The following is a 27,856-nucleotide window of genomic DNA, read 5'->3' on the forward strand; positions in this document are numbered from 1 at the left end:
CTCTGAACTCATATAGAGAATTCTAAACTAGTTCAGTAACAAAATATATTTTTTATATTTAATCAAATTTATTCTTAAAAAAATAAAGACTAAAAAATAGAACAAACTAATTAAATTTAAATTTAAAGCTTAGTCTCAAACCAAATAAGATCTAATAGAACTGGGAGGGAGGAGATTTCTCCCCCCTCATTTAGCTAATCGAACTAGAATAGGATAAAAAGGATGAGCTCACCAACGTCTAGAAAAAGCCTCTAGAATAGGGGAGAAAAACTGTGAGTAAATCACAGATGAGCTGGGACATGCGCAAGGAAATTCAATCCATTTGTCATGGTTCACTTTTGAGCAGCTGCCATTGGGAAGACAAAATCGACCTTATAAAGACAGTAGTACCCATCAATGTCACACTTCTGAGCAGCTGCTAAGAACAAATTAACTTAAAAGACGATAATACCCCTGAATGGCATTTACGCTATTTAAATCAAAGCCGCGGTCACATTAATAGCAGAAACCGGGAGTTTCGAACGAGAGATGCGCCTTCTTCTACCGCGTGCCACCACCATCGCGAACCGAGGAGGAGAAGCTCCTCCCCCCTTCTCTATAGAATCGAAAGGGTCTTTCTTGAGATGGTATAAGTGCGATGCCACCACTCTAAACCAGCCTTTTTCTTGCTCTAAAATTTCCTTCGCACTTCTGAGTCGCTCCCAAGATCGCAAGGATCAAACATGGAATTCCGTAAAGGATCGACGGTGTGGGTGGAGGACAAGCAATGCGCGTGGATCGAGGCGGATGTGTTCGATGTCAAAGATAAGCTCGTCGCCGTGATCACAACTCAGGGAAAAAAGGTTGTGTTTCTTTCTATTTACCGAATTAATTTATCTTTCGGTGAGATTCATGTATGAAGTCTTGGTTCTTGCCTAGATAACGACTACTCCAGAGAAGTTGCTGCCCAGAGATGAAGATGAGGAACACGCAGGGGTGGATGACATGACCAAATTGACTCATCTTAACGAGCCGGGAGTTCTTTTCAATCTTGCGAGGAGATATGCCCTCAATGAGATCTATGTAAGTGATTCTTGAAATTGTTCTCTTGGGATTTATCTTGGAATCATGGGCAATATTCTGATCCAATTGCATGTCGTTTTCTTTTTTGTTTTCCCTATAGATTCGTTGGAATGGATAGTCAATTTGCTAAGGACAACTAATGTGAGAATCATACTAAGTTCTTGACTAAGTGCCGATAATTTCTTTTAACTTTTAATTTGCAGTGTCTTCGCAAAATATTGTTACATGAATAACTAAGCTCGGTAAGGAAGACATTTTCATTCACATATTCATTAGACATGTAGGCTTTAGGGGAATATAAGGAGCTTCTTGTGTTGGACAAGCATCAGCTTATCATATTATCCTCTTCTTGTGAAGCCTGAGGTGAGGACATCATGTTGAAACTATCTGTTGCTATTAACAGACAATGCACCCTATAACAATGAAAAGAGAACTGCACAAGAGCTCTACACTCAACCACATCATGTACTTCTTGGCTCTTGCCTGATTTCGAAGCATATGGTATATGTGTCTTCGTGTGTGTTTGTACTTATATTTTTAACCTTTGCATGAATTTGTAATAGTGCTCAAATTATATATATGTCTTAAATGTTCTCGCACTGATTCATGATGGAGTAGTTTTATCTTGTGTGGCATTATATTAACTCATACACTATCTACATATACTTATTCTTAAAATTATTTTTACTTCTATGCTATCTACAGACATATACAGGAAGCATCTTGATTGCCGTTAATCCTTTCACACGGCTTCCTCATCTTTATAATGGACACATGATGGAGCAGTATAAGGGTGTGCGACTTGGGGAGTTAAGTCCACATGTATTTGCAGTAGCTGATGCATCATACAGGCAGGTTGCTTCCCACATATGTTACCTGTTTACTTTTGTTTATAAGTAACTTGAATTATTCCTTTTCCCAGGGCTATGATGAATGATGGTTGCAGCCAGTCCATCTTGGTCAGCGGAGAAAGTGGTGCTGGAAAAACAGAAACAACAAAGCTCCTTATGCAATATCTCACTTATGTCGGTGGACATGCTGCTGGTGATTACCGAACTGTAGAGCAACAAGTTTTAGAGGTAAGCACTGTGCCTTCATTGCAAAATTATCACGATTTGAGCTTTTTGGCTCTATTTCTCAAACAGTGAGGGTCCTCTGACTCAGATTATGAACTCTCAAACTTTCTTGTTCCCATTGTAATGCAGTCAAATCCGCTATTAGAGGCATTTGGCAATGCAAGAACTGTTAGAAATGATAATTCTAGGTGAGTTTCTTCTTAAAAATTTATCTTGTTGCAAGATTTTTCTGGTTGCAAGATATTTATTGTTCATGTATTTTTCTCTTGGGAATAGTAGAAAATTCATTGAAAGGTGATGCAGTTAGAATTGCTTAGGTACTATAACCTTGGATGGAAGTTATCTTAGTCAATTAATAGTTGTAATGATTTTATTATTTTATAGAAATCAATGCCGTCGTAATTGGTTAGTTAGTAGTTATGAGCGTTTTTATGGTGCCTTCAACAGGTAAAAATTTCATGTATATCTATTTTTTGGATAAAGACTTTCCACTCCTGTATAATATGTTCCTGTTCTCATTAGTTATACACTGTTCTGTTTTTTCACTTTTTTCCACATAATCAGGACTCTTGAAAGGATATTAGATTAAGTAGGCTTGTTAGATTTTTTCTAGTACCAGCTGATTTGGTGACTTAAAAGAGAATAAATGTTGAAGTTCCTGCTATTTATAAGATATTTCTATAAGGGAAAAATCAAAAATATATTCTACCCTTTTCTGGCTAGGTCAAATTCTAAAGAGCCTCCCTAAACTTTCATTTGTGCCATTTAATCCTCTTGTAGTTTTAACCTATGCGCAGTCATTGGTTTTTCAATCCAAAACTAATAGTGAATGTGATTTTCTATTAAAACTATTTAATTTTTGGTCATTTTTCCCTTTATAATTTCTTTTTTAGAATAATTGCAATGCCTAAAATATAAAGGTGAGAAAGACTGAGAGGAAAGAAGCATAATACAAAAGGACTTCACAAACAAAAATTATTATTTTTAATTAATATTTGTAAAACAAAAATGACATCTTGGTCTTTTTTCTATTAAAATTAACATTTGTTAACCAGTTGCATACATGTTTGAATTATAAGGGGTTAAGTGACATAACAAAAGTTTAGGGAGACACTATGAATTCTAGCATGGTGTAAATTGTATTTTCTCATTTCTATAATTGCTTTTATGCTGCAAAATTTAGAGCTAATAACATCGTATTGAAAGGTTATATTCAATTGATATTAGTTTTTTTATCTGCATAAATGACACCGAATGGAGAACTCTCGAGAGTTACCAAGCCTTTGAGGCAATGCTCTAGCCAAACTGTATTGGGTCTTTATTCTCCATCATGATAATTATGCGCATCATAACAAAGGGACCAAGTGCAAGGTAGCACCAAAGGATTGGACCTATATTTTCTAGAACCCTTTCCATCCATAACCCAAAAGTCCAGACTGTGGATCATAAGATTCTTTGATTATCCATCTATCAGATCTTTAGTTCAAAGATTTTATACTACGGCATGGAAATCTTGCCAACCTTTTTTTATTGGGGTGGAATTTTTATGTTTTCATCTATTTATGCATATAAAGAAAAAGGTATTCTATACAAACTGAATTTAGAATCTATGTAATGGAGGAATTTTGAACTGTCATGTCAAAACATGCAAATTTGTAATGTTCGAAAGAATTTTATAATATTGTTGGAAAATGTGCATATTCTGTCACGATCCAAAATCGAAATCATGACTGGCCATGTACCTCAATATGCTTGAGATACACGAAGCCTTAACTAATATTTTTCTAAGTCCCAAAATAATAAGAATTTAATTATAAATATCTAACTTCAATAAATATAATCCAACGATAAAGAAAAGACCAATGCCATCACTAATGCGTCTCTAATCAAACTAAAATAATAGATGGTTTAGAATAAAATGTGTAATACAATTGATGGATAAAATAGTAAAATTTTAAGTGGAGGTGGGTTTTAGTGCATCTCGCTCAATCGCCACGTTGACTAATACCTGAAATATTAGAAGAGGGATCTCATGAGCCAACAACTATAGCTCAGTGAGTGAATCCACTCAAAAACTAGAAGATTATTTTTATCTAATATGAGATATTAACCGAAGTTCAAAAATTAAAACAATAGTCAACAAACTCATTATATAAATAATAAGCATATGCCACAAGAATGAAATTAACAAACTAATATCATACTTTCTCATTATGCAACCATTTTCAATTTCAATAGCGCTAACTATCTCAACTTGGGACTATGCTCGAGGATCCATATCAACTAAGAGTCACCTTAAGATGCGCTCAAGTCTTTTTCTTATAGTTAATTCAGTTAGGATTACCAGGAGGTGTCACTATGTGATAAACGCAACCTGTTTTTTCCACTAACCATAGAGAGAGATTAAAATCACTTTAGAGAGACTCCTAGTCTAGGCTGAGACTTTTCCTTAATTGTGTTTGAGTCACATATACGGATTATATGTTGATTAGGTATATCTCTGTTTCCTAGACTTCAAAGATTCTTTAATTGCGCAGAGTCACCTAAGTAGATCATATGCTAATCAGGTATAGATCTGTTTTCTAGACTTTCAAGTCGACTTAAGTCACCTCAGGGAGATTTACGGAGAATATCTAGCCTGAGTCTGTTCTCAAAGTCATACCAAATATCAGTTATATTTTTTCACTAACATTCACGATCATTAAACTTGCTATTTGCACGAAGTATAGCAATGCACCGAGTCAAATATCTTGCACAGAAAAAATATAATAATCATTTGCATATAGAAATATGATAATTAATTTGTATACAGAAATATAAATATAAATATAAAATACAAGACAAATAAAATGTGAGTAAACCCGTTCACCGGAGTCTATGTGAAATAACTGAAATCTCTGGTCCACGTGCTAAAAGTCATCACCTTGCAATTCTGTTTGAGAGGAGATTTAGTCTGGCGGCGCTCCGCCGACCCAACCCCAGCAACGACGACTTTGTCATAGACTTATGTCAAACAATGATGGTCAACTTTACAGGGAAGCTGTTTTTTTAACTTATGTGATTTTTTTTCTTGGCTGATCCTAATTTCTACATGAGTAATAGTTAATATGGAATATGGCTAGCGCTAGATGTCCTTTTGTCCTTAAGGTTAATCTTAAATTTTATGCAGTGCTTTATTTTTTGCAGCCGCTTTGGGAAATTTGTTGAAATCCATTTTGATAGAACTGGTAGAATATCTGGTGCTGCAATTAGAACTTACCTTTTGGAAAGATCTCGTGTTGTACAGATAACAGATCCTGAAAGGAATTACCATTGTTTTTATCAGCTTTGTGCTTCTGGAAAGGTATCTTATTATTGTAAATCGTTGTCCATATTGTCAATTGCCATGGTCATATGGTTATGGTTGTCTATAACTCTATTTTATAGCATAGTCATTTGGCTGGAAAGTATACCAATTCTATGCTGATATAATCAATGTTGACACATTGAAGAGGTTTGTTACTGGGGGTGTGTGAACACTTCACGCAGTTGCCATTCCTAATCTTTGATAGTTGATACTTGCGGTGCCAATTATTTATTCGTTCAGACCTGTGCTGCAGCAAGTAAAGCAACATGGAAAAGTTTAAATTGTGGTCACAATTGAGCTAAATACCTTGATCCTAGGAAATCATAGCTTAGCTCATAAAATACATGTGACTTTGGTTGTGATATTTCTGATTGTTAGGTTAGTCATGTAATTTATGCATCCATCTTATTCAATATTGCAATCTTTTCAAATTGTGGCTTTGTCTATTGCAGTAAAGCAATGGGAAGATTATTTATTCTTTTTTATTTTTTTGCTTTCATCGTTGTTAGTAACTAGAGTTAGATCATATCTGAAAGTGAGAAGGCTACACATAAGCGTTGAGGAATATTACCTTCCATTATAAAACTAACACCAACCCTCTTAAAGTTTGTACCTTACTTTGTGAATATGGCAAGAGTTTCTATTAGATCCATAAATCTAATGATTTTCATGTGGAGTTTAAAGCATTTACATTCAAGATTTTCTTTTTCTTTTTTAAATCAAGTTTTTGCAGGAAATTAATTACCCTAATAGGTGATTTTGTAAGAAATTGTCATCCAATTTGATATGTTCTGAAAAACAAGGTGGCTTCCTTTTTTTAAAACTGACCATTTTGGACTAAAACACTTATAGAGTTGTCATTCTATGTGATGCTAACACTAATTTCAAACTATCATTTTAAAACTTGTCTCCCAGGACAGAGGTTTCAGTAAAATCACTGGTTGATTCAGCAGTTTACTGCAGCTGTAACTGCTGACCATTTTTTATCAGCTGTTTTGAGACACACCTAAAGAAGTGATACTTTTGAAATTTTTCCTATTTGGATATTTAATATCTAATGGAAATTCCTTTTTAGGAAAACAAAATTATTCAAGATTCACATATCAGATGGGTTAGAAAAGATAAAGCCATCGAGCTATGTTTTTGGAAAGTTGACTGGAGTTGAAGTAAATTATAGTTTGTTTAGTTTGTCCCTTTGAAGTTTCTATAGTTCTTGTTGATGGGTTATCAATGGAAACTTGAGAAGTATAGCCGAAATTATTGATAGAATGCAAAAAAGGATATTAACAATCTGAAAAAAATAAGTATAGGGGTTACCTAAGAGCAAAGGATAAACATGATGGAGTTCATCAAAATTGTATTAGTTCTTTACATTAGAAGATACTTCATTCATGTAAATCTATATAAAAAGTAGCTATAGTATAAATCTGTGATTGGAGATCCAAATGTTCAAAATTTTCAAATCTCATTAGCTTTTCCCTTGAGTTACTTGTAACTAAATTTCCAACAACTGAATTTTAAATTCTTTTGTGCATTATTATTTAAATTTTATGAACATTTGATTCTTAGAAATTCACTATTGAGGGTCTTATTCTTATGTTTCCATTGAAAAACTTAGACACTTACCAAGGCATACAACAATGAAAGATTTTTTGTGCTTCAGTGATGCTTCTACTGACCCAAATGCAGAATTCTGGTGCAAAGCTGCAAATCTACCAAATCGAGAATTGGACAATCTGCATAGATTCCTGTTTATGATGGCAAACCTCCATAGGTCTTGGCTAAAATATCAGCAGAAAACTGCTACTGAGCAGTGAGCACAACAAATTTTCTCATCATCATTAATAATTTGGTAGGCAGATCAGGCAGAGAAAATCAGAAAATATAAAAAGTGTAAATTTCTTTGGTAAGGTCAGATGAAAACCTGGTAGGCTAGATACTTATGTAGTTATGTGAAGCTGAGACTGGTTTCCCAACTGTTGAGTTTAAGTCTTATGACAAAACAATTTAGTATTGACTTCTACTTGTGTGATTAAAAACATTCTTTTCATATAGGAGCATTATGTCCTTTAGATGTTAAATACTTCTTGTGGCCCTATTTTATTGAGCCAGATTGGTGCCCTTGCATTGTGAATTGAGTATTTTTTGTATATTCATGTGATAAAAGTGATTAGTCTATTTCTGATGCTCATAAAATTTGGTTTGATCAACATTAATGCATCTGCTTTAGGTTATCATATTCTTATTTTTCTAGGTCTGGCCACTTTTTTTGTGATAACTGAAACTCATGTTCTTTAATTAATCTCATGATCTTCATTTAATTAGCTCATTGCTCTGACATAAATGCTAGTACACACCTTTTAAGCTTTCAGATCTTGGCGTTCTCTGCTGTAATCTTTCTTCCAGGATGTAGAAAAATACAAGCTTGGCCACCCTAGCAACTTCCATTACTTGAATCAAAGCAAGACATATGAGTTAGCAGGCGTTACTAGTGCGGAAGAATACTTGAAAACACGGAGAGCAATGAATATTGTTGGCATAAGTCTTGTCAAACAGGTCTAAAGTTTACAGTTCCACACTTCAAACATCTTTTGTGAAGAAATGTCCATCCTTCTGATTTATGTCTTAGGCTTGCCTTTTTTCTTGATTTATCAGGAGGCCATATTTCGCACTTTGGCTGCTATTCTTCATCTAGGAAATATTGAATTTTCTCCTGGAGAAGGACATGATTCTTCAGTCATTAAGGATGCAAAATCTAACTTTCACCTCCAGATGGCTTCTGAATTGTTTATGTAAGTGATTTGTTCTGGTTTGGAACTTTATTATGTCCATAGATCTTCTGAACTAGACTCAAGAAATGCATATTCTGTTGTATCTTTTCATTTTTATATTTATGTCAATTTTATCCAGGTTAACTCTCCTAGCAACTTATTGCATTATCGCTTTGCCCTTAAATATTTATGCAAGATTACAAGTTATATGATACTGGATTGAAGGAGTATTAGTTCTGTTTATTTAGTGATTTTTACGTATTTAAATATTCAGTTTTCCCCCTAAATTTTTGTTGGATATTCAATATAATTTAAGATTCATTGGCTTTTCTTTTATTGTGTTAACATAAAGTTCATTCCTTTTACCTATTCTTCCTCATTGTGTTGTTGGATGCTGCTTTAAGCCAAGCAATACTGATTACTGAAAGTCTTCTTCTAAATTTATGGGCATCTTTATCTCTGTAAATACTTGTTTAGCTTAGAATTCATCTGATGATTGTAGAGCTCCACACTCTTATGGCTGTTTTCCTTTTTCCTGCCATAGGTGCGACATAAGTCTTTTGCTTGCAACCTTGTGTTCTCGTACCATACAAACTCGTGAAGGAAGTATTGTTAAAGCACTTGATTATTCTGCTGCTGCAGCTAGTCGCGATGCTTTAGCTAAGACTGTTTATACACGATTGTTTGACTGGTACACCTTTTTCCTTCTTAATGTATTCATGGGAAATGCAATTACTATAGCTTATGTGGTTATTGCAGGCTTGTCGACAATATCAATAAGTCAGTTGGACAAGACTTAGATTCTGGACTACAGATAGGAGTTTTGGACATCTATGGTTTTGAGTGCTTTAAACATAACAGGTCATTTTTTTGGCCAAATCTCTAGTCTGAACTCTTTTACGCCCTTTTAACATTATTTTGTGGATAATTTTCTTGAGGTCATTAATCTCTGGAAGATGATACTTTCTGTCCAAATCATATATGTAGATATCTATTGTTACTTGTTAGTTTTTAGCTTCAGTCTGTCATAATTCATCAATTATAGGTGCTTTAATTATTACTTTATTTCCTCGCATGCAATGATGATATTGTGGCATGAGATAGATGATTGGTATGTAAGGAACACGTATGTGTATTTTGATTCTATTTTAGTTCCATCACTCCATTGAATTATTTGAAACTTTTATGTAATTTGTTATCTAGAAGTATCAATGAGTAGTTGTTAGTATCTTTAATCTTTATTGTATACCTTTGCCCTTGGGATGATAGATAGGAAAGAAAGTACTCCATCAGTGACAAGTGATTTACGTCCCAATAGCTGTATATTAGTAAAAAAAAAACCAGTTCAACGAGCAGAATTACTTGGTGATCGTAGAGTGGCAAATTATATTTTGGATATGGAGGGTCCCTTAAAATCCCAATAGCTGAAATCAGCTCAGCTGAAAGATATACAAAAGTGCTGCTATTCTAGTAAAACCTCTTTAATATTGCAAATATCCTTTTGTATTCTATAGTCAACTGAATGTCATGAATTGTAAAGTGTGCTTTTTTGTGTGTGCATGAATAGCACTTACTAGTTGAGGCATTTTCAGTACATTAAAATAAAAAAAATTTAAGGTTGATGCTACTGTTAAGAATTCCTGGAAAGTAGATGAATAGCTTAAAATGAGGAGACACAATATATTAGCTCTTGCTGTTTGATTATACCAAACAAGAACTAAATAACACCTTCCTAATTTGGGGGGCTTGACCTGAAATAAGGAGACTTATCAAAATCTCAAACCTAATTCTGGTGCCACAATGGTTATTTGTACTGGATTTAATTATGGTGAAGAGAATCAGTGGGCTAATAATTAATAGAAAGATAGAGAGATTTGTTTATTTGTTCATCGTGATTATTATTCAATTTGTACAATGCTTGGCACACAAAATGGACATTAAGCATCCCTGGAAAATAATCAGGAAGCACATTAGGAAATTTTCTAATGACAGGGATATTATTTCAAGTAAAGATATCCTTTTTATCTTCCTTTATCTGGCCATAGTATATAGATATTAATAGTTTTGGGTTGCAATGGGGACCTATCTTCTAAGTTCTAACTTCTTCATAAGTAGATGTTTACGTGACAAAGAAAGCCAATCCATACGTAAGATTTAATCATATATTGTGTCAATTGATGAATTAAATCAGCTAACTCTCAATCCTCTACAACATTACTCATTAATGGTGACTTGCATACGAAGTATGTGGTCAAGGAATACTTAACCGGTCTGGATAACAGCTAGAGTAATTGTTCAGGCTTTTAACTCTAGATGGATTGTAAAATTTGGTGTTACAAATAATTATATAGATCTAGTGTAAATTTGAGCATGGAGCGTAGTCTTCTTTATTTGGTGGAATTTGTTTGTTTTCCATTCTTGTTATATTTTGAATGAACTGAACATTTTTTTTTGTGTTAGTTTTGAGCAATTCTGCATTAACTTTGCAAACGAGAAGCTTCAGCAACATTTTAATGAGGTTTGCAATTTTTTGTTGTTTTATCTGTTGTTTCTCTAATAGTTGATACCAAAGTCCTTTAGTTTACCTTTGCATTTTTCTCTAATTTCCTTTCTCATTTCAGCATGTATTTAAGATGGAGCAGGAAGAATACCGAAAAGAAAAAATTAATTGGAGCTATATTGACTTCATCGATAACCAAGATATCTTAGATTTGATTGAGAAGGTTTTCTCTTCTCCTGAATAAGGCTGTCAAGTTATTTAATTTGACTGACAACTCACTAAGTATAGTTCATTGAAATTGTTTGCCTGGGCTTCAACGTTAAGTTTGCCTTAGAATATGTAAATATGACTCATTACGACTAATGCCAGTTCTTTTTTTCACTTTGCTTTCATCAAATAAGTTTTGTTTTCTGCATATCTTTTTCCTGATATTTTCATTGCTAATACCAAGAAAAATATACCTGCATTCCATATGGAAAAAGGTGCTGAGAACTACAGACTTGTTTGACCATATTGCAACATTAAATGATCATAAGATGCAGGGGACTAGGATACTACAACTGGTTTGATTAAATTGCTTCCAGTTCCAAGTTTCTATAGATTTACAATGTAACATGATCTTGGGGCACACTGGTCATTGTAGAATCATTCCAATTTCCACACTTTTGAGGCCAAATGCGCTTTCTGCATGGAGTGTGGATATGCATGTCTGAATATGACTGTATTGTCATGCAGAAAGTTAGTATATTTTTCTTGATAACTTGGATTCTTATCTTCTTATGTCCGGTTTATACTATTCCAAACAAGGACATGCAGTTCTGGATTGATTGTGAATAATTTGTCAGGTTTTCCCCAGTGAATGCCATGAACTTGTTATTACTAAAATTGAATGTCTAATATATAGTGGGACATGATTATGGAAGACATTTTCTGCAAGAACGTAGCCATGTGTGTGGGGTTCTTGCACACATAAACATGTTATTTTCTGAAGTCAGCTGTGCACTTTCATTGCAAACTTTGGTGTCTAGAAGTCTTGAATAATTTTCTAATGTAATGCTTTTTTTTGTTCTTAACTTGAGGGAGATTTTAATTCAACTTTACTATGGGTTAGTGGATATATCTGATTTACTATCTTTGCATTTCCAGAATACTAGATTGTGTCTTAGAGATAGGGAATGTAGCTAGGATGCGTCCCTACATTTTTGTTATTGCATTTAACTCCAGTTGATGCTTGGAATTGCAGCTAGAAAGGGAATGTGATTATGCTTGAAGCAGATATTGACCATCTAAAGTTTGCGGCAATGTCTAGCTGTCTAGGCAGAGAGTGGCCTTCAAAAAACTTAAATAAGGAGCATACATTGGCCACAGAATTTTGTTATTTCAAACTCTAATGCTAAGAATTTAACATGAAATGAAGAGTCTTTGTTGAAGCACTTTCTTGTTGTCTTAGTTGTATGAGCTTCACACCACTTGTCCAGTAGTATCTCATTACAGCTATGCAGCAGAATTGACAAACCAATTTTCTGAATGTTTAATCCAAATAAATTGATCGATCATTATACTTTGATCTAAATCTCGTCATCTTCTAGTAAGTCTTACTGTCTCACAGGTGATTCATGCTGGTGCAATTTTATTTTGCAGAAGCCAATTGGAATAATTTCTCTCTTGGATGAAGCATGGTAAAGTATAAGTTACCTTTCTTGCTTTCATTGCTTTTCTATTTTAATGAAGATGTTACAAGCTGATATTTCTCAAGCCTTGATATGCAGTATGTTTCCAAAAGCAACACATGGAACATTTTCAACAAAGCTGTTCCAACACTTTCGAGGACATCCAAGATTAGAAAAGCCCAAGATTTCTGAAACAAATTTTACCTTATCTCATTATGCTGGAAAGGCATGTCCTATGAATCAGCTGTTCATGTAGGCAAAAGTATTAAATGAAGCTATTATAAGATAGATTCAGAGATGTGGCACCAAGTTTTTTATTCTTTGTAGGTGACATATCAAACAGATCTTTTTCTGGATAAAAATCGAGATTATGTTGTTCAAGAGCACTGCAGCCTTCTCTCTTCTTCGAAATGCTCTTTCATCTCTGAACTTTTTGCTTCACCACCAGAGGAACCTTCAAGATCATCTTACAAATTTTCCTCTGTAGCTTCTAGATTCAAGGTTTCAAAATTTCTATCTCTTTGGGTTTTATTCTTCCGTCGCGTGCATGATTGACTTACATCCATGTTGATGGGTCTTGTGATAGACGTTGCATTTTTTATTAACAACTCTTTTTTTGCACTTTACGGTAGAGACTATTTTATTATTATTATTTTGCTTCAGTTGAGTCTTTGTTCAAGACTATAGGGTTTCGCTGTTTCTAGCAGTATAACTCAGTAGCAAGTAATGTCTTACACAAATATTTTCAACAGAAAAACTTGGAAGGTTTCTTGTAGCAAATGTTATTTTCTTCTGCTATATGAAACTCAAAACTTTAGTGCTGATGATGCTAATAGATTGCATTAATATACTACGCATCAAGCACCGAGCTCCTTGCTATAATTCTATTCTGGTCCTCTACCTTTATAGTGTGTACTGAAAGTTCTGTAACTTCAGTTTTTTCTTAAGTTTTACGAGTTTACCATACTCTCAAAGTTCTTTACCAAATTATTTTTTGATAAGTTGTCTATGTTTATCACTCTCCACAGCAACAGCTTCAAGCACTTATGGAAATACTCAACTCAACGGAGCCTCATTATATTCGGTGTATAAAACCCAACTCTCAGAACTGTCCTCAAAATTTTGAAAACTGGAGTGTCCTGCACCAATTAAAATGTGGGGTCAGTGTCATAAAATCTATCTGTTTAACACTGTAACTTTCTTATTCCCTTTTGATCCATGTCAGCTTTCTTGTAAAATTGCTTTCTCATTTGTGGCAGGAAATTTCAAGATTCACACTTGGTTATTTTTTATTGACTATTTAGAATTCTTAGCATACTCTTTTATCAGCATTTATGATATACACTCCTATGTATTTCTGTATGTGCTGCATGTTTTCTTGGAAAGAAAGATAACTTTGAATCATATTTACTTGACATTAAGGATAACCACATGATAGTTGCTTAGCCGATAGAAAAAAAGAAAAAAAAGAAAGAGAACTGATGGAAGTCTAGAACTTGCTTCCACAAATAAATAATAGTGGTAAGCATACCATATAGAAAGAAACAAATCAAATATATATGGAATATTCAAATAGAAGTATTCAAATATGAGCTCTTAAATAAATGCTAGTTGGTACACAGATTTTTACTCCAACTAACACCTCTTCACTTATATAGTGGGGTAGTGGATTTTGGTGAGGTAATGGCTGATCAGTACCACTGGTACCCTCGGTTACTAGTTGGGTTGGATTGCTATTTCAAATAATCAGTCTAGTTAGGATTGATCCGAGGTTCTGAAAATCGGTATCGGGATCGGGATCGGCCGTCCGAAAAAACGATACGTATCGGCCGTATCGGCCGCCTGTATCGGATTGGACTATTTTAATTAAATAAAATTCTAAATGTTATTTAAAAATGTTGAGAAATTTCTAAAAATTTAGAAAAAATTATAAGAAAATAAGAAATAATAATTACTCACATATAAAGCTTAAAAAGTAAAAATCTCTCTTTCTCTCTCTCTTCTTTCCTATCCCTCTAACTATTAGTCTGAAGTATCCATTCTCTCCCACACTTTCTCTTTCTTTCTATCTTTCCCCCCTCTCTCTCTCCCTCACCATCTTTTTTTTTATCTTTCCCTCTCTCTCCCTCACTCTCTCTTCCTTTTTCCCCCTCTCTCTCCGTCACTCTCTCTTCCTCTTTCCCTCTCTCTCCCTCACTCTCTCTTCCTTTTTCCCTCTCTCTCTCTCTCGCTCTCCCTCTCTCTCTCCCTCACTCTCTCTTCCTCTTTCCCTCTTTCTCCCCCCTCTCTCTCTCTAGCTGTTGCTGTCAGCAGCAACTGATAGCTGCCTACTACAGCCGCCTACAGCAGCAGCTATCTACTGCTGCTGTAGGTGGCTACAGCTAGCAGCACACTTGTACGGCCGAAACTGGAAACTATGGATTGATCCATATAGGAGCTGATTACTAGACCTATTTATGGGGGCCTATGTTTCACCATGTCAAACATACAGTAGTAAAGACATCTATGAAGCGAGGCAAGTATGTTAATGAATATTGTCATACTACAACAACGATGACAGCAACAACTGAGCCCATAACCCAAATATTGTCATACTAAGTTTAACAATATGTGCTCTAAAGCAAGATTCTGAAACTTGATATTGCAATCGAGATCGGTCACTAAAAAATGATATATATCGGTCATATCGATCTCCTGTATCGGATAGACTATTTTTTAATTATATAAAATTCTAAATATTATTCAAACATGCAGAAAATTTTCTAAAAAAATAAAGAAAAAGAAAATAAAAAGTAGTCACATATGAAACCTAAAACAAAAAAACTCACTCAAAACCATAATGAATGTCGACCTGAATTTGGTAAATTTAGATGCACGTAAATTACTGTTATAGAGTAATAGTGAAGAGAGAAAGATCCCTCTCTTCACTGTTTTGTAGCAGTAAGAAAAAAAGAGTTAAAATTTGGGTGAGAAAGAGAGTAGAGAAATGAAAAAAAAACTCACATGAGTTCACCAGAGTGCAGAGTAGCCAAAGGGGCTTACCAAATCGGCCGTTGGATAAGCTCGGTGAAGTGTGAGGGGGTGGAAGGAGAGTATGTGTGAGAAATAAATGGTGAAAAATGAAAACTTGAAAAGAAGACAGCTGGGGGCATAATTTATTAATGTCTCCTAGATTAGATTTATTATAGATTTAACTTGAACCTTGAAAAAAATTAGTTTTAGCCGAATTTTGGCTGATCCAGTTGATATAGCCAAAATTGGCCTATCCCAGACCGAAACCAGTAAGTATTAGACTGGTTTCGAGTCAAGATCGGGATTGGTTGTGACCGATCCAACTCAGGATCAATTGATTTTGGGAACCATGCTCTAAAGATGTTTTAGCCTTTTAGGTTACATTTCTTTTAAGAAGCACAACAAAAAGAGAATAATTTTTCTCTTTATATTGATCATAATCTGATTCTTGACACTGCATGCCTCTTAAATGAATATATTGGCATTGATTACAAGAAAGATGTTGAATTTCTCACAACTGCTTACTTGCTTAGTGAGTTCTTATTTATCCATACTGGACTCAGGTAAGACATTTCAGGCATGTATAGACTAGACTTTAGAGTGTTATATAGATTGACGATTGATTAGCATATTTGGCTCTTAGGATGACTACTTCATTAGTCAGTTGTTTGTTTTGCGTAGTTAGGCCATCTGTACCATACCTATAATTAAGGGACTCAAATTTGTTTTAATATTCAGTGAAGAATGACAGGTTGGTAACTATTCCTTCTTATATTTATAAAGAATCAACTTATTTATCTATATGTTGCATGTGAGGGATACACTTCACTTAGTTCCGTATTAATGGCTATGATTTGTCAAATAATTATGGTTTGATTTTTGTCCATATGTCTTAATACATGATGATCCACCCTTGTTCACATTCTGCAATTTCATGTTCTTCAATTTTTTAGGAGTATATTCATCCTCAGGTAATGATGATTCCAAACCAGCATGAATATGGAATGATGAAAGCGATTTTCACATTTCTTTGTTTTTCCTGCTTCTACATTCAGAATTATTAAAACCTACCGTCTTATGCTATTTCTTTTTTCCTTTAATGACTTTTTTTTCCAATTTATACAATACTGGCTTCTGCTTTGATACAGGGTGTGCTTGAAGCTGTTAGGATTAGCCTTGCTGGTTATCCAACACGGAGGACATTCTCTGAATTTATAGATCGTTTTGGAATCCTAGCTCCAGAACTTACGGATGAAAGGTAGTTCACTGTGATATCCATGGGTTACATCCATCCCATACAACAGAAGAAAATTTCCTGTTAGGTTTTGAATTAGAGTTTCATCTCCTTACAATCACCTTTAACTTTTGCCTGTATATGTGCAGTACTCTGTTTATGCCTACACCATTATTGTTCAATTTTGAGCAACTTAACTAACATATTTCTGGGAAATATGCATTCTGTAAGTCTCACAATTTATTTTGCTTTCAGATTTGATGATAAGTCCTTGACAGAGAGAATAATAAGGAAGTTAAAGCTCGACAATTTCCAAGTATGCTTTCTCTTCATTTGTCTTGAAAGTTTCATTGCATGTATATTCTGTCCGTATATCAGAATATGCTGTAGAAAATTTGGTGGGTTCATATGTGTAAGGCATTTTTTAATTCAAATGGAAAGATCTTTTGATGCTAATTCATTGTACAGTTTTTATAATACAGTATGTATGTGACCATCTTTTCAGTTCTTTAGAGATCCTCGACATTTAGTTAGATTGGTTTTTGTCACTCCAGTCTAATTGCATGTTCCATAATGCATCAGAGAGTAAAATATTTTAACTCAGAATCCTTGTAAGGCAAAGAACAACTTAGCAAGAAAGTGGTTTTCATTGACATATGAAGGGCACATTATTGATTGTATTATTTGGTGTATAATCATCGAGAATAGAGATGGTCAATGAAATAGCTGAAGGAATTATGCGGAAGTCTTAAAGACTGAAATAAACATAAATGATAGAGCTGGGAAGACCATCTGGTTAAGTTACAACTTGCAGTAAGCCCATGTTTATACAGTTATCTTTCTTTTTTTGTGGATTAGATGCAGAAATAAACATAAAGGTTGGTAAAGCATCTGGCTTTTTGCAAGCTCAAGAGTCAAGATTATATAAGAAGAGTTTCTATGTCCTCTATTTTATTATACATTTATACTCACCCTGTAAATATTTTCATAATGAAATAAACACTTTAACCAACTTAATATTTCAGCTTGGCAGGACAAAGGTTTTCCTTAGGGCTGGTCAGATTGCACTTTTAGATTCTCGACGTTCTGAGATTTTGGATAGTGCTGCAAGGATTATTCAGGACCATTTACGATCCTTCATGGCTCGTAAGGAGTTTCTTATAACTAGGAAGTCTGCAATCAACCTTCAAGCATACTTCCGCGGTACATTGTGTAGAAACATTATCTTATATCTTCATTCTCTTTTCAAGTAATCAGAACTTACAAGCTAGAAAAATCATGAGCCAAAACTTGTACTTTTAAGCTCTGCTTCAAGTTCTTTTACTTCTTTTAGGTTGTTTTGTTCGAAGAATATACAAAGTCAAAAGACAAGCAGCAGCAGCTCTTTCAGTACAAAAGTATGCTCGAAGATGGATATGTCGGCGTGCATATTTATGTGTCCAATATGCAGTTCTTGTCATTCAATCTAACATTCGAGGTCTTTCTGTTCGCAAGAGGGTCATGCACAGGAAGAAGCATCAAGCTGCCACTATTATCCAGGTTTGCCTTTTTGTTGATTTACTAATCAAAATGGTCATGGTTTTCATACTTGATTCCTTGTTTGAATTATTTTTACTTTTGAGTGGAGAGTTCTTGATTAACTATTTTTCCTTGATGTGGAAAGAATATAACTTCTTGCTAAGTTGGGAATTTATTTTGTTCTTAAATAACTTATTGCCTTTCCTAAGAATGGCTTTTGGAAATGCTTAAACATAAGAATTGTGGTATGCAGTGTGCCGCTTAGCCATTAGCATGCGGCGGCATGAACCTTGATTTGAAGATCCCAAGTGTCGGTAAACTTGGGCACATGGCACAAATGGCACACAATGCTAGGTAATGCCTATCTTGCCAACAGGCACAATGTCAGTTGGTAATCAGGTTTTGAGGAACTTAAACTGACACACTTAAGCTATAAAAAAAAATATGTTGGGTAAGTTGTCAGAACTCCATTATTACTTTGTGAATAGAAACATGGATGATGGATTTCCATCGGTACTGTTGGCACATGTCAATACACATTGTGTTAGACGGTTAGTGAATTACCCGCATCAATACAGAGGGAGTATCTTGATACTCCCTCATGCCCATGGGTATCAACTTGTATCGAGACCTGATTTGGAGTATCTTTCATCCCATATAATATAAGTGCTCTGAAACCATTAGGTGATTTCCAGTGAAAATATGATCATTGTTTTCTTACATTTTAATGGTGTATTTTTCAGCTTAATTATGCTGAAGAATGATGTTTGATGTACTGTTTTTTTATGGTTCTGGATGTTCATTCTCCTTAGCAGCAGTACTCATCATTTTTGTGATATCAAAGTAATTATTTCACCATCTAGGCAAAATGGAGGATGTGGCAGATCTTCACATTCTATCATCAATACCGACAAGCAGCATTATCTGTACAATGTGGTTGGAGACAAAAGCTTGCCAAAAGAGAACTTCGGATGCTCAAATTCGTAAGAACAGCTTCCAACAATGTACAATGTTTATATAGTTTTTCTTTATTGTTATAAGCAGCATGCTTTGATGAGGGTGTAGATAGCTATTGTTTTCTCTTTCTTCTTAATCACTGTACTTTTGTTATTCATAACTTATAACTTTATATATCCTTTTGCTACCAAAATCTCCAGTGCACACAACTTTGCATTGATGATTACATATTATTTGTGAATAACTATATCTATATTTATATTAAAATTAATTAGCACCTCCAATAATATGCACCACAATATTGAAGGCTAATTGTCCGCAAGTATATGCTGTTGTCTTTTTTCTCGATGTCAGTTAAAGGTTACGCCTTTGAAGTAAAGATACTCAGGTCTTCAAATCATTAGAACATAAATATGGCTTGGATTTATTTTAGATTAAGTCTGGACAGTGGACACTACTCGGATTTATTTAAGACACTTCTTGATACTCTTGACAGAAGGGACTATGATGTTTATTGGTGATAATGAGCAGAATGAGAAATTGAACAGACATCTCTTTCTTATTTGGGTATAGTGAGGAGCATTCATTCAGTTCTATGTTCTGAGCTTAAATTTTTATAAGAACTATGATCTGTAAATTTATGAGATGCCTAAATTGGATTTGTCATCATGACAGTTATCACATTTAAACTGATTTCCTCATTGCTTCTCGTGTCTTTTGTAGTTGCTAATTGCTATTTGCCCATTTCTTTATATTCTGTATGTATTCCATATTTACATACAAAGAGAGGTACATAATTTGATATATATATATCCTTAATGTATGCATGTACATCCTTAACCTTATGTTGTGACATACTTTTCCAAGATACTTTGCTAGTGCCTCAGTGGTTTATCTGTATTGGTAGTGTCCACATCTCATTAGTCATTATTTTACCTACAGTTTTTGTAGCCTTATATTTCTCTTGATAGGAAGTTATTCTCGTTTCCCTTAACCTTATTTCTTTTTCATAGTCGTCCTCTGAGTTTTCTGTTGAAAATAATTTATTTTCTGTATGTAGCTCATACTTTTCTTTACCTCACTTTTATAATCTGAAGATGTTCATTGTTTTACCTCCTCTATTTTGATTGTCCTAGTCTGCAAATGAAGCTGGTGCTTTGCGTGAGGCAAAAAACAAACTTGAGAAGAGTTTGGAAGATCTTACATTGAGATTAACTTTGGAGAAGAGACTGAGGGTACTCTTCTATGTCACAATCTTAATCCAGTCTTCCTTGTCTTTATTGGTAGCATTTATAATAAGGTTTAGATTTTAGAAGGCTTCATCATGAGGACTTTTATAATGCACTCTGATGGTGTGGTTTCCAGTCATAGAAACAGCCCTCCGAGCAATGGTGTTAGGTTACCTGCATCTTGCCTTCCATAAACTTGCTTTGGCAGGAGCCTCCTTTAATAGAAACATCCTGGTGGTGCAGTTATATCAATGGTACTAAGTCCCATGCATCTTGCCCTCTTTAGAGTTTTAACCTCGGTTTGCCAGGAATATCTAGCAGTAGGATGCCTTCTTAGACCATATATTTCAACTCGTACTTAAAGTTATTTTCAGATTACAGTTTTGATTGATGATTTATCACTTCTAATAGTGGAATTTGAAATGAAGGTGACTGTTGAGGAGTCCAAGGCAGAAGAAGTTTCAAAGCTTCAGAAAAATTTGGAATCTTTAAAAGCAGAACTGGATGCGGCCAATTTGGAAACCATCAATGAGCGCAACAAAAATGTCTCACTCCAACTTCAGCTGGAGCTATCAATGAAGGATCAGGAAACTATGAGAAACAATCTTGGTGAGATGGAAGCACTAAACAAGGAGAACAATTTTTTAAAGGTGAAGACAGAATTCAAAGCTCATATCGAACATTTTTTCTTAGTTCAACAGTTCGCAATTTTGATTTTATTATTATTACTTTTGGCATGTGGTGTAACTACAAATTTACCTTTAGGAATAACTTAGTCATCTTTGGTGCATGAATGCATACTCGCATTTGTATACATAATTGTTTGTTTAATTTGTCCAATTTTAATATTTAAACTAGGAAAAACAATTGTAAAATAAGTGTGGCGTATATGCATCGTGGAGCACTCAATACCTCCAGTGCAGGAATAGACATGGTTACTCCACTCAGTTCTTGAACTAAAAAAACAAAGGTAAGAAGGAATTTGTTCGGCACGACGAGATGTCAAGTACATTGGTAATAGGCAACATTCACAATTCTATACATTGTTTAGTTTCTGAACACCATAAAAACAGATTTAATTAGGGATAACAACAAACATTCAGTTAATGTCCAATTGAAAACCTTATAGTGCATGATCCAGTTCAAATCAAGCCAACCCTTTTTAGTCAGTCATAAGTTCTTGCTTTTCATCACTTGTCTCGCATCTAGATAAAAAGCATCACCGTTATATGTTAGAGAAGCCTTCTTTTATAAAGTATGAGTCAGCTGAATAGTGCAGATATTTGCAGATTTAATCACTTTATCATATATTGGTTGGTATGCTAAATAATTGCAACAATGTGAAAGACATTGTACATACCATGGTCAGCTATCATCCTTTCTTTGTATTTTGATACTTCCAAGTGAGAACTAGGTTCATACTTCATACTTCACACTTCATAGTATGATGTCTATGATCATCTCTTAAAAATTTGCAGCTGGTCTCTCTTAGTTCTCAACGCATAGGCTGTTTTGTTGGACATATATACTCATCTATTCATTTGCTCGTCTGCTTGGTGTGGGTGTTGAGGACTTATACAGATTATGTATAAGATAGGAGAAAAGTAGAAAACAGGTGAAATGCTCCCTAATACAGGTTATATAGCTAAAAGTTATGCTGTCTACATTCTTTACATTCTTTAAGCCAGCTCTGGATAAGTAAACTAAGAACTCCCTTTTTTACAGGCTGCACTGGAAACTCTATCAAAAGAAAACTTGGAAATGGAACAAGAACTTCTGAAGGCTCGAAAACGCAGCCATGATACTTTGGACAAGTTGCAAGATGCGGAAACGAAGTATTTGCAGCTTCAGGAGAACTTGCAGAAGTATTATTATATTATTATGTTATATCTTTCTGAATGCAACTTCTAAATATGCATCAAGATTCAATGTTCAATTATGTCTTGTCAAATAGCAGAACCTCTGTATATTTCTTTAGATAGTTTTCCTCATTAAGCTTATTATTTCCTAGTCTAACCTTTTGTATTCTTGTTGTGAAAGTTTGGAGGATAAGCTCTCAAATTTAGAAGATGAGAATCACATTCTGAGGCAAAAGGCATTAAGCTTATCTCCTAGAAAAAGTCTAGGAGGGGTTGTCAGAAACTTGTCCGAGGTTTTCAAAATTCCAGTTTCCTTTTTTTTCTTGCTTCATGATACTACAATCTAAAGATGTCTACAGTAGAGATTTTGTAGATTTTTCTGTCGCTCAATGACTAAGTATAGGTTTTCTTTTTCAAATTAGAATTCTTTGGCTGCTTCCATGCTTACACTTTCAGATATCAACCAGAAGTCTACCTTGGTAAGATAACTTATCTGGATTTTCTTTTTATCCTGAGATTGTGGAACCATCTAAAATTCTAAACCACTGTTTCCTGCATTCTTCTTCTTTTTCAAATGCAGGAAAGTCCTACAACTGTAAAGCTTTTTCCTTTCCCACAGAGCATAACAGAATCAAGAAGATCAAGAATGAGCGTTGAGAGACATGAGGTTGCTAAGCATTTTTCTTCAACCATTTGAAAATGGAAAATTTTCATGTTAATTATGTCTCACATGTTCATTATGCCTGAAAACATTATAATACGATTTTTTATCATATATTCCAAATTTATAATCTTTTTATATGGTTATTTATCTTTTCTTCATCTCCTCCTTTGTAAGTCTGTGGCAACTATTTATTGTTTATTTTCCTTCATCTCCTTTCTAAGAAAGTTTAAAAATGAAACATCTGCAGGAATATCATAAACTTCTTCTGAGCTGCATTAGAGAAGATTTGGGATTCAAAAACGGAAAACCAGTTGCAGCTTGTCTTATATATAAATGCCTTCTCCACTGGGGAGTCTTTGAGGCTGAAAGGACAAGCACTTTTGACTACATAATTGAGGCCATCAATTCTGTTCTGAAGGTGGAACCATTTAGTTTTCTTTTTCCCCTCTCTTAGGAATGCTTCTTTTTTGCTTTAAAGATTCTTATCTGGTTCTTACTTTCTTCAAGAATTCTTACATATTTTTAGGTGGTAAGCGAGAATGATGTCTTGCCATACTGGCTAGCCAATGCTTCTGCGCTTTTGTGCCTCTTACAAAGGAATTTAAGATCAAATGGATTCCTGTCAGTGCCTTCTCGATGTTTTCCAGCATCTCTTATCATAGGTGGAAAGACATCAAATGTGAGTTTGTGCCCACTGACTTGCTTCTCTTGTTTCTTGTTATACAAACTTCCCAAACAATTCGAATTGCCTTCTTTTCAGTTTCTACATCTATGTTACAATAATGTCCGCCTGCTTGCTATGTTTAACTTGGTCTCATATTTTGCCCTGCTTATTGGTAAGTTGTACAGTTCTTGCCTTTATGTGTAGGTCATCTTTCTGTGAACAACATGGAAGTTTGCATCTAACTCTCAAGTCATCAAGATCTTATAAAATGTAGTATTGAACCCATTTCTTACTAAATTATTGAGCCATGCTGTTTTCTCCAATTTTTATGGTGGCATATTCTCCTATATATCCAAGCAGAAAAAGCCTATATATCCAAGCAGAAAAGATGAGACACATTACAGTATTTTGGGCTAGACAAAATTTTCAAATTATAAAGGATGGTGATATCCCACAATCTTATATGAAGTCATGGCCTTTTCTGATTGACTAATGCATTTACTTGTATCTCCTTGAAGACGATTAGGCAAGAGACGAGTTCATCTTATATAGATGCTCGTTATCCAGCTATGTTGTTTAAGCAACAATTGACTGCCTGCTTGGAGAAGATTTTCGGATTGATCCGAGATAATCTAAAGAAAGAGATATCACCACTTCTAAGCCTTTGCATTCAGGTGAGGTCGTCCCTCAATACTCATTGTTTACACACTTAATGGTATGATCTTCCTGGTAGTTTATTTCTATACAGATTAAGATGACATGACCATATGAAGTGGTTTATATCTCAGAAACCAAGATGGTCTGCCTCTTTATCGTTCTACTAGTTTATTTGATTATAGACACATTAAAAGATGTCTACTACTCAAAAACTATCATGGTTTTTGATATATATATATATATATATATATATATATATATATACATAGTCGAGAAGTTGTTTACCTTAAATCTTCTTCTTGTTGTGAATGTATCATCCAAAGGCACCAAAAACAACTCGAGCAGCTGGTGGAAGGAGATCTAGATCACCTGATGATAGATTTCAACGGCCACTGAGTACTCACTGGGATCGGATTATCAAATTTTTGGATTCTCTCATGGAACAACTACGTAAAAATTATGTGAGAATATTGTCCTAATTATTTCACTTGATATTGGTTTCAGGGTCACAATTTTATGCAATTTTCTTTTACAACTTCTATTTTCATGGTAATGAGTTTAAAACATTTTTCTGGTTGATTGATATTCCTTATGCAAACAAGACCAATTTTTTCGAATATACTATATAAGAACTTGTCTCTTGTTTAATTCTTCAGAGATGCAAATGGAATTATTATGAGTCATATCAGTGTAAAAGTCTCTCATATATTTCACAGTTGTTTTTTATTGATAGATCTCTACTAGTTGATGAGTTGCCTAGGCTTTTACCTGTTAATGGTCCATAACATGTTTTATAAGCATACATGGTATTGCCATGTTGGTAGGTATGAAATATTTTAGAACAAAATGATTGTTCAAGGTAGCATGAAATTAATGACATACTTATTGCAGATATAAGCAGACACTGTGGTAAATAGAGGTGTGCAAATCTTTTTGAAGTGCCAGAAGACAGTGAAGAAGCTAAAAGCTGATATAAGTACATAACTTATTTCTAAATAGATTGTGCCATTAAAACTTCAATTTGTCTTTTGGAGAAAATAAGAAAAAGACTAAGCAAATAATCTTTGATGGTGCTTAATCAGAGTTGGCAGATTTAAAGTATATTATGTTTTGAGGAAAAAATTACATCTGGTTTTATTTGTTGCCTTTTCACTTTCTCTAATGGTAAACTTGTCTATACTTCCTTCTAAAAAGTAAATACACATTTCTATTTCTTGATGTGCCTTTTTAATGGTTTCAATCATATGGATGAAAAGTTTAAAAGAGAATATGCGTTGTATTATCAAGTTCATTTGCTGTTCTTTGCACAAGTTATTTATTATTTTTCATAGAATTCCTTTTCTCTTGAAGGGTGTCATATATCAAGGTCAAGATATTGAAAAGAAATTAGAATTAGAATAGAAGGGAAATATTAGAAAGAGAGTGGAGATTACAACCTCATGAAAAACTATTCTATGCTCAACCAATTATGAACAGTAATTGAAGTACCAGGAATAAAAAAATCATTGTTTTGCAGAGCAGTTCAGATTTTACAGGTTCTCTCTTGATCTGCATGACGTTCTTGTGGCATTCTGTTTAAATTTAGAGAATTATGTCATCTCATCCTTAGCAATGATTCCAGAACATTTTGTAATTTTTCCTGTTTCTATTTCATAACTTGTTAGCACTACGCAGCATCTGATATATCAAAATTATTTGTTTAGGTACCTTCCTTTTTTATCCGCAAGCTTGTTACTCAAGTTTTTTCTTTCATTAACATCCAACTTTTCAATAGGTAAGTGGTTATCTTTCAAACATATATAAAGGAAGAAAATGATAATAGCTAAATTTGATATTATCACTTTTCTCCATCCCATCATGACCCCAGTCTGCTTCTGCGACGAGAATGTTGCACATTTTCTAATGGGGAATATGTGAAATCTGGGCTTGCAGTTTTGGAGAAGTGGATTGGTGATGCTACAGAAGAGGTAAGCAACAGTCCATCTGCAGTTGTCGTCGCCTTTTCAAAACCTAATCTTTTATGCATTGCAGTATGCAGGTGCCGCTTGGGATGAGTTAAATTATATCAGACAAGCTGTAGGGTTTCTGGTATATTTACTTGCCACATCTACGAGACTTGACAGAATTAAACAAATTATGGTTTCTTCTCTTATTCTCCGGCTGAAATTTGGCAGGTTATTCATCAGAAGAGGAAAAAGACTCTTGAAGAGATCAAGCAAAATATCTGTCCGGTAAATTTTTCTCGATGTCAGACCTTGTGAACTATTGATTATCTCTCCCAGTGAATTTCTCATTTCATTGTCAGACTTGGTATTCCTAATGACCAGGCACTGAGTGTGAGGCAGATCTATCGCATATGTACAATGTATTGTGATGACAAGTACAGTACACAGAGTATATCTAGTGAGGCATGTTATCTCAAGCTTTTTTCTGCTTGTCCGACTTTTCAATAGTATGAATTGGAAAATGAATTGCAGGTTGTTGCAACAATGAGAGACCTGATAAACAAAGATTCTTCAAATCTTGCATCGAATTCATTTTTGTTGGATGATGACTTGAGGTCAGTCCCTATACAAGGAAAACCTAGAGCTACTTGTTTAGAGAGAAATTTAGACTCAAGAAAATAGTAGCTTTGCATACCTATAGACTTACGATTTGCTCTATCATTTTAGCTATTAATCTAATAATTGCTTTATTTGAATTCGAGAATATTGAAAATAGAGGTTATCCAATTTAGAACATGATGACTAACAATATGACAGCAGAAGAAAAGTACCTATCCTGGTTTCTATACGAGTTTGATATGATCACTTTGGTGTCTCATCTGGGCATTCTCAACTTGACAGAATTTTGCATTCCTCTTCCTTTGTGTTGCAGTATCCCATTTTCGACGGAAGAGATATCTAAGGCTGTTGCTGTGGTAGATCCAACAGATGCTGAACTCCCACCATCCCTTCGCCATATCCATTCTGCTCAGTTCTTGAACCTGCACTGAGCCACTAAAACTTACTTGAAGAGACAGATCGTGAGGTCTTTAACGGAGATTTGAAGAATCTAACGTGATATATTTTGCAGGATGAGGTAAGCGTTGTCCGGCAGGACAATTTTGAGTGTAGTAGTAAGTACTCGTATTGTAAGAAAATTCAGTTAAAACTTCACAGTAAAGATCCAAACAAGGAAATTTTAGGTTCTTGGATCCAATTGACACTTGCACGAGTTCCCATCCATTGCTATTGTTCTAGTTCGTTAACCTGTCTCCACACAGTTACCTCATATTGAAATCTATCGTTTTTCTTGAGATGGCTATTTCTTTTCCCTTCCTTTTTTTTATTAGAATTCCACTTTATTTTTATGATGTTCAGATGAGGCAAATATTCTTAAACTTTATTATATGAGTGAACAATTTTTTATAAGGATAATTTCATTAAAGCCCATGAATTATCACCATTTTTTTCTGTACAATTTTCTGAACTATTTTTTTAACACGTGTTAAATTAAAAAAAAGAAGTTTAGAAGTACATATAATTATTATTTTTCTTGGTTCAAAGGAGATATACGAGTAATAAAAAAAATTCAGAAAATATGAAAAATAATAATAGTTCAGAGTCTAAATAAAATTACACTTCTTTTTTTCTTA

The 27,856-nt window shown here is 34.3% G+C and overlaps 1 protein-coding gene across 1 annotated transcript; it reads left to right on the forward strand.

Annotated features, from left to right (window-relative positions):
• Positions 1-503: 503 nt before the first annotated feature.
• Positions 504-27,519, forward strand: LOC140780266 (protein OPAQUE1-like). Its single transcript, XM_073125686.1, has 38 exons — positions 504-842; positions 919-1,062; positions 1,768-1,913; positions 1,985-2,141; positions 2,268-2,326; positions 5,325-5,481; positions 7,891-8,040; positions 8,140-8,276; positions 8,800-8,946; positions 9,015-9,116; positions 10,716-10,773; positions 10,877-10,978; positions 12,397-12,434; positions 12,525-12,651; positions 12,753-12,926; positions 13,454-13,585; positions 16,586-16,695; positions 16,927-16,987; positions 17,697-17,874; positions 18,005-18,210; positions 19,053-19,172; positions 20,283-20,381; positions 20,804-21,025; positions 22,101-22,240; positions 22,416-22,527; positions 22,657-22,713; positions 22,815-22,901; positions 23,146-23,316; positions 23,425-23,577; positions 24,081-24,236; positions 24,543-24,680; positions 25,923-25,993; positions 26,087-26,186; positions 26,251-26,307; positions 26,394-26,450; positions 26,547-26,627; positions 26,697-26,779; positions 27,097-27,519. Exons 1-38 carry the CDS (start codon positions 723-725, stop codon positions 27,212-27,214), a joined length of 4,527 nt encoding a protein of 1,508 aa, XP_072981787.1. The 5' UTR covers positions 504-722; the 3' UTR covers positions 27,215-27,519.
• The last annotated feature ends 337 nt before the right edge of the window (positions 27,520-27,856 follow it).

The sequence above is a fragment of the Typha latifolia genome, chromosome 1 (genome assembly GCF_019914945.1).
Source record: "Typha latifolia isolate L0001 chromosome 1, TyphaL0001v2, whole genome shotgun sequence".
In the NCBI taxonomy this organism is placed as follows: domain Eukaryota; kingdom Viridiplantae; phylum Streptophyta; class Magnoliopsida; order Poales; family Typhaceae; genus Typha; species Typha latifolia.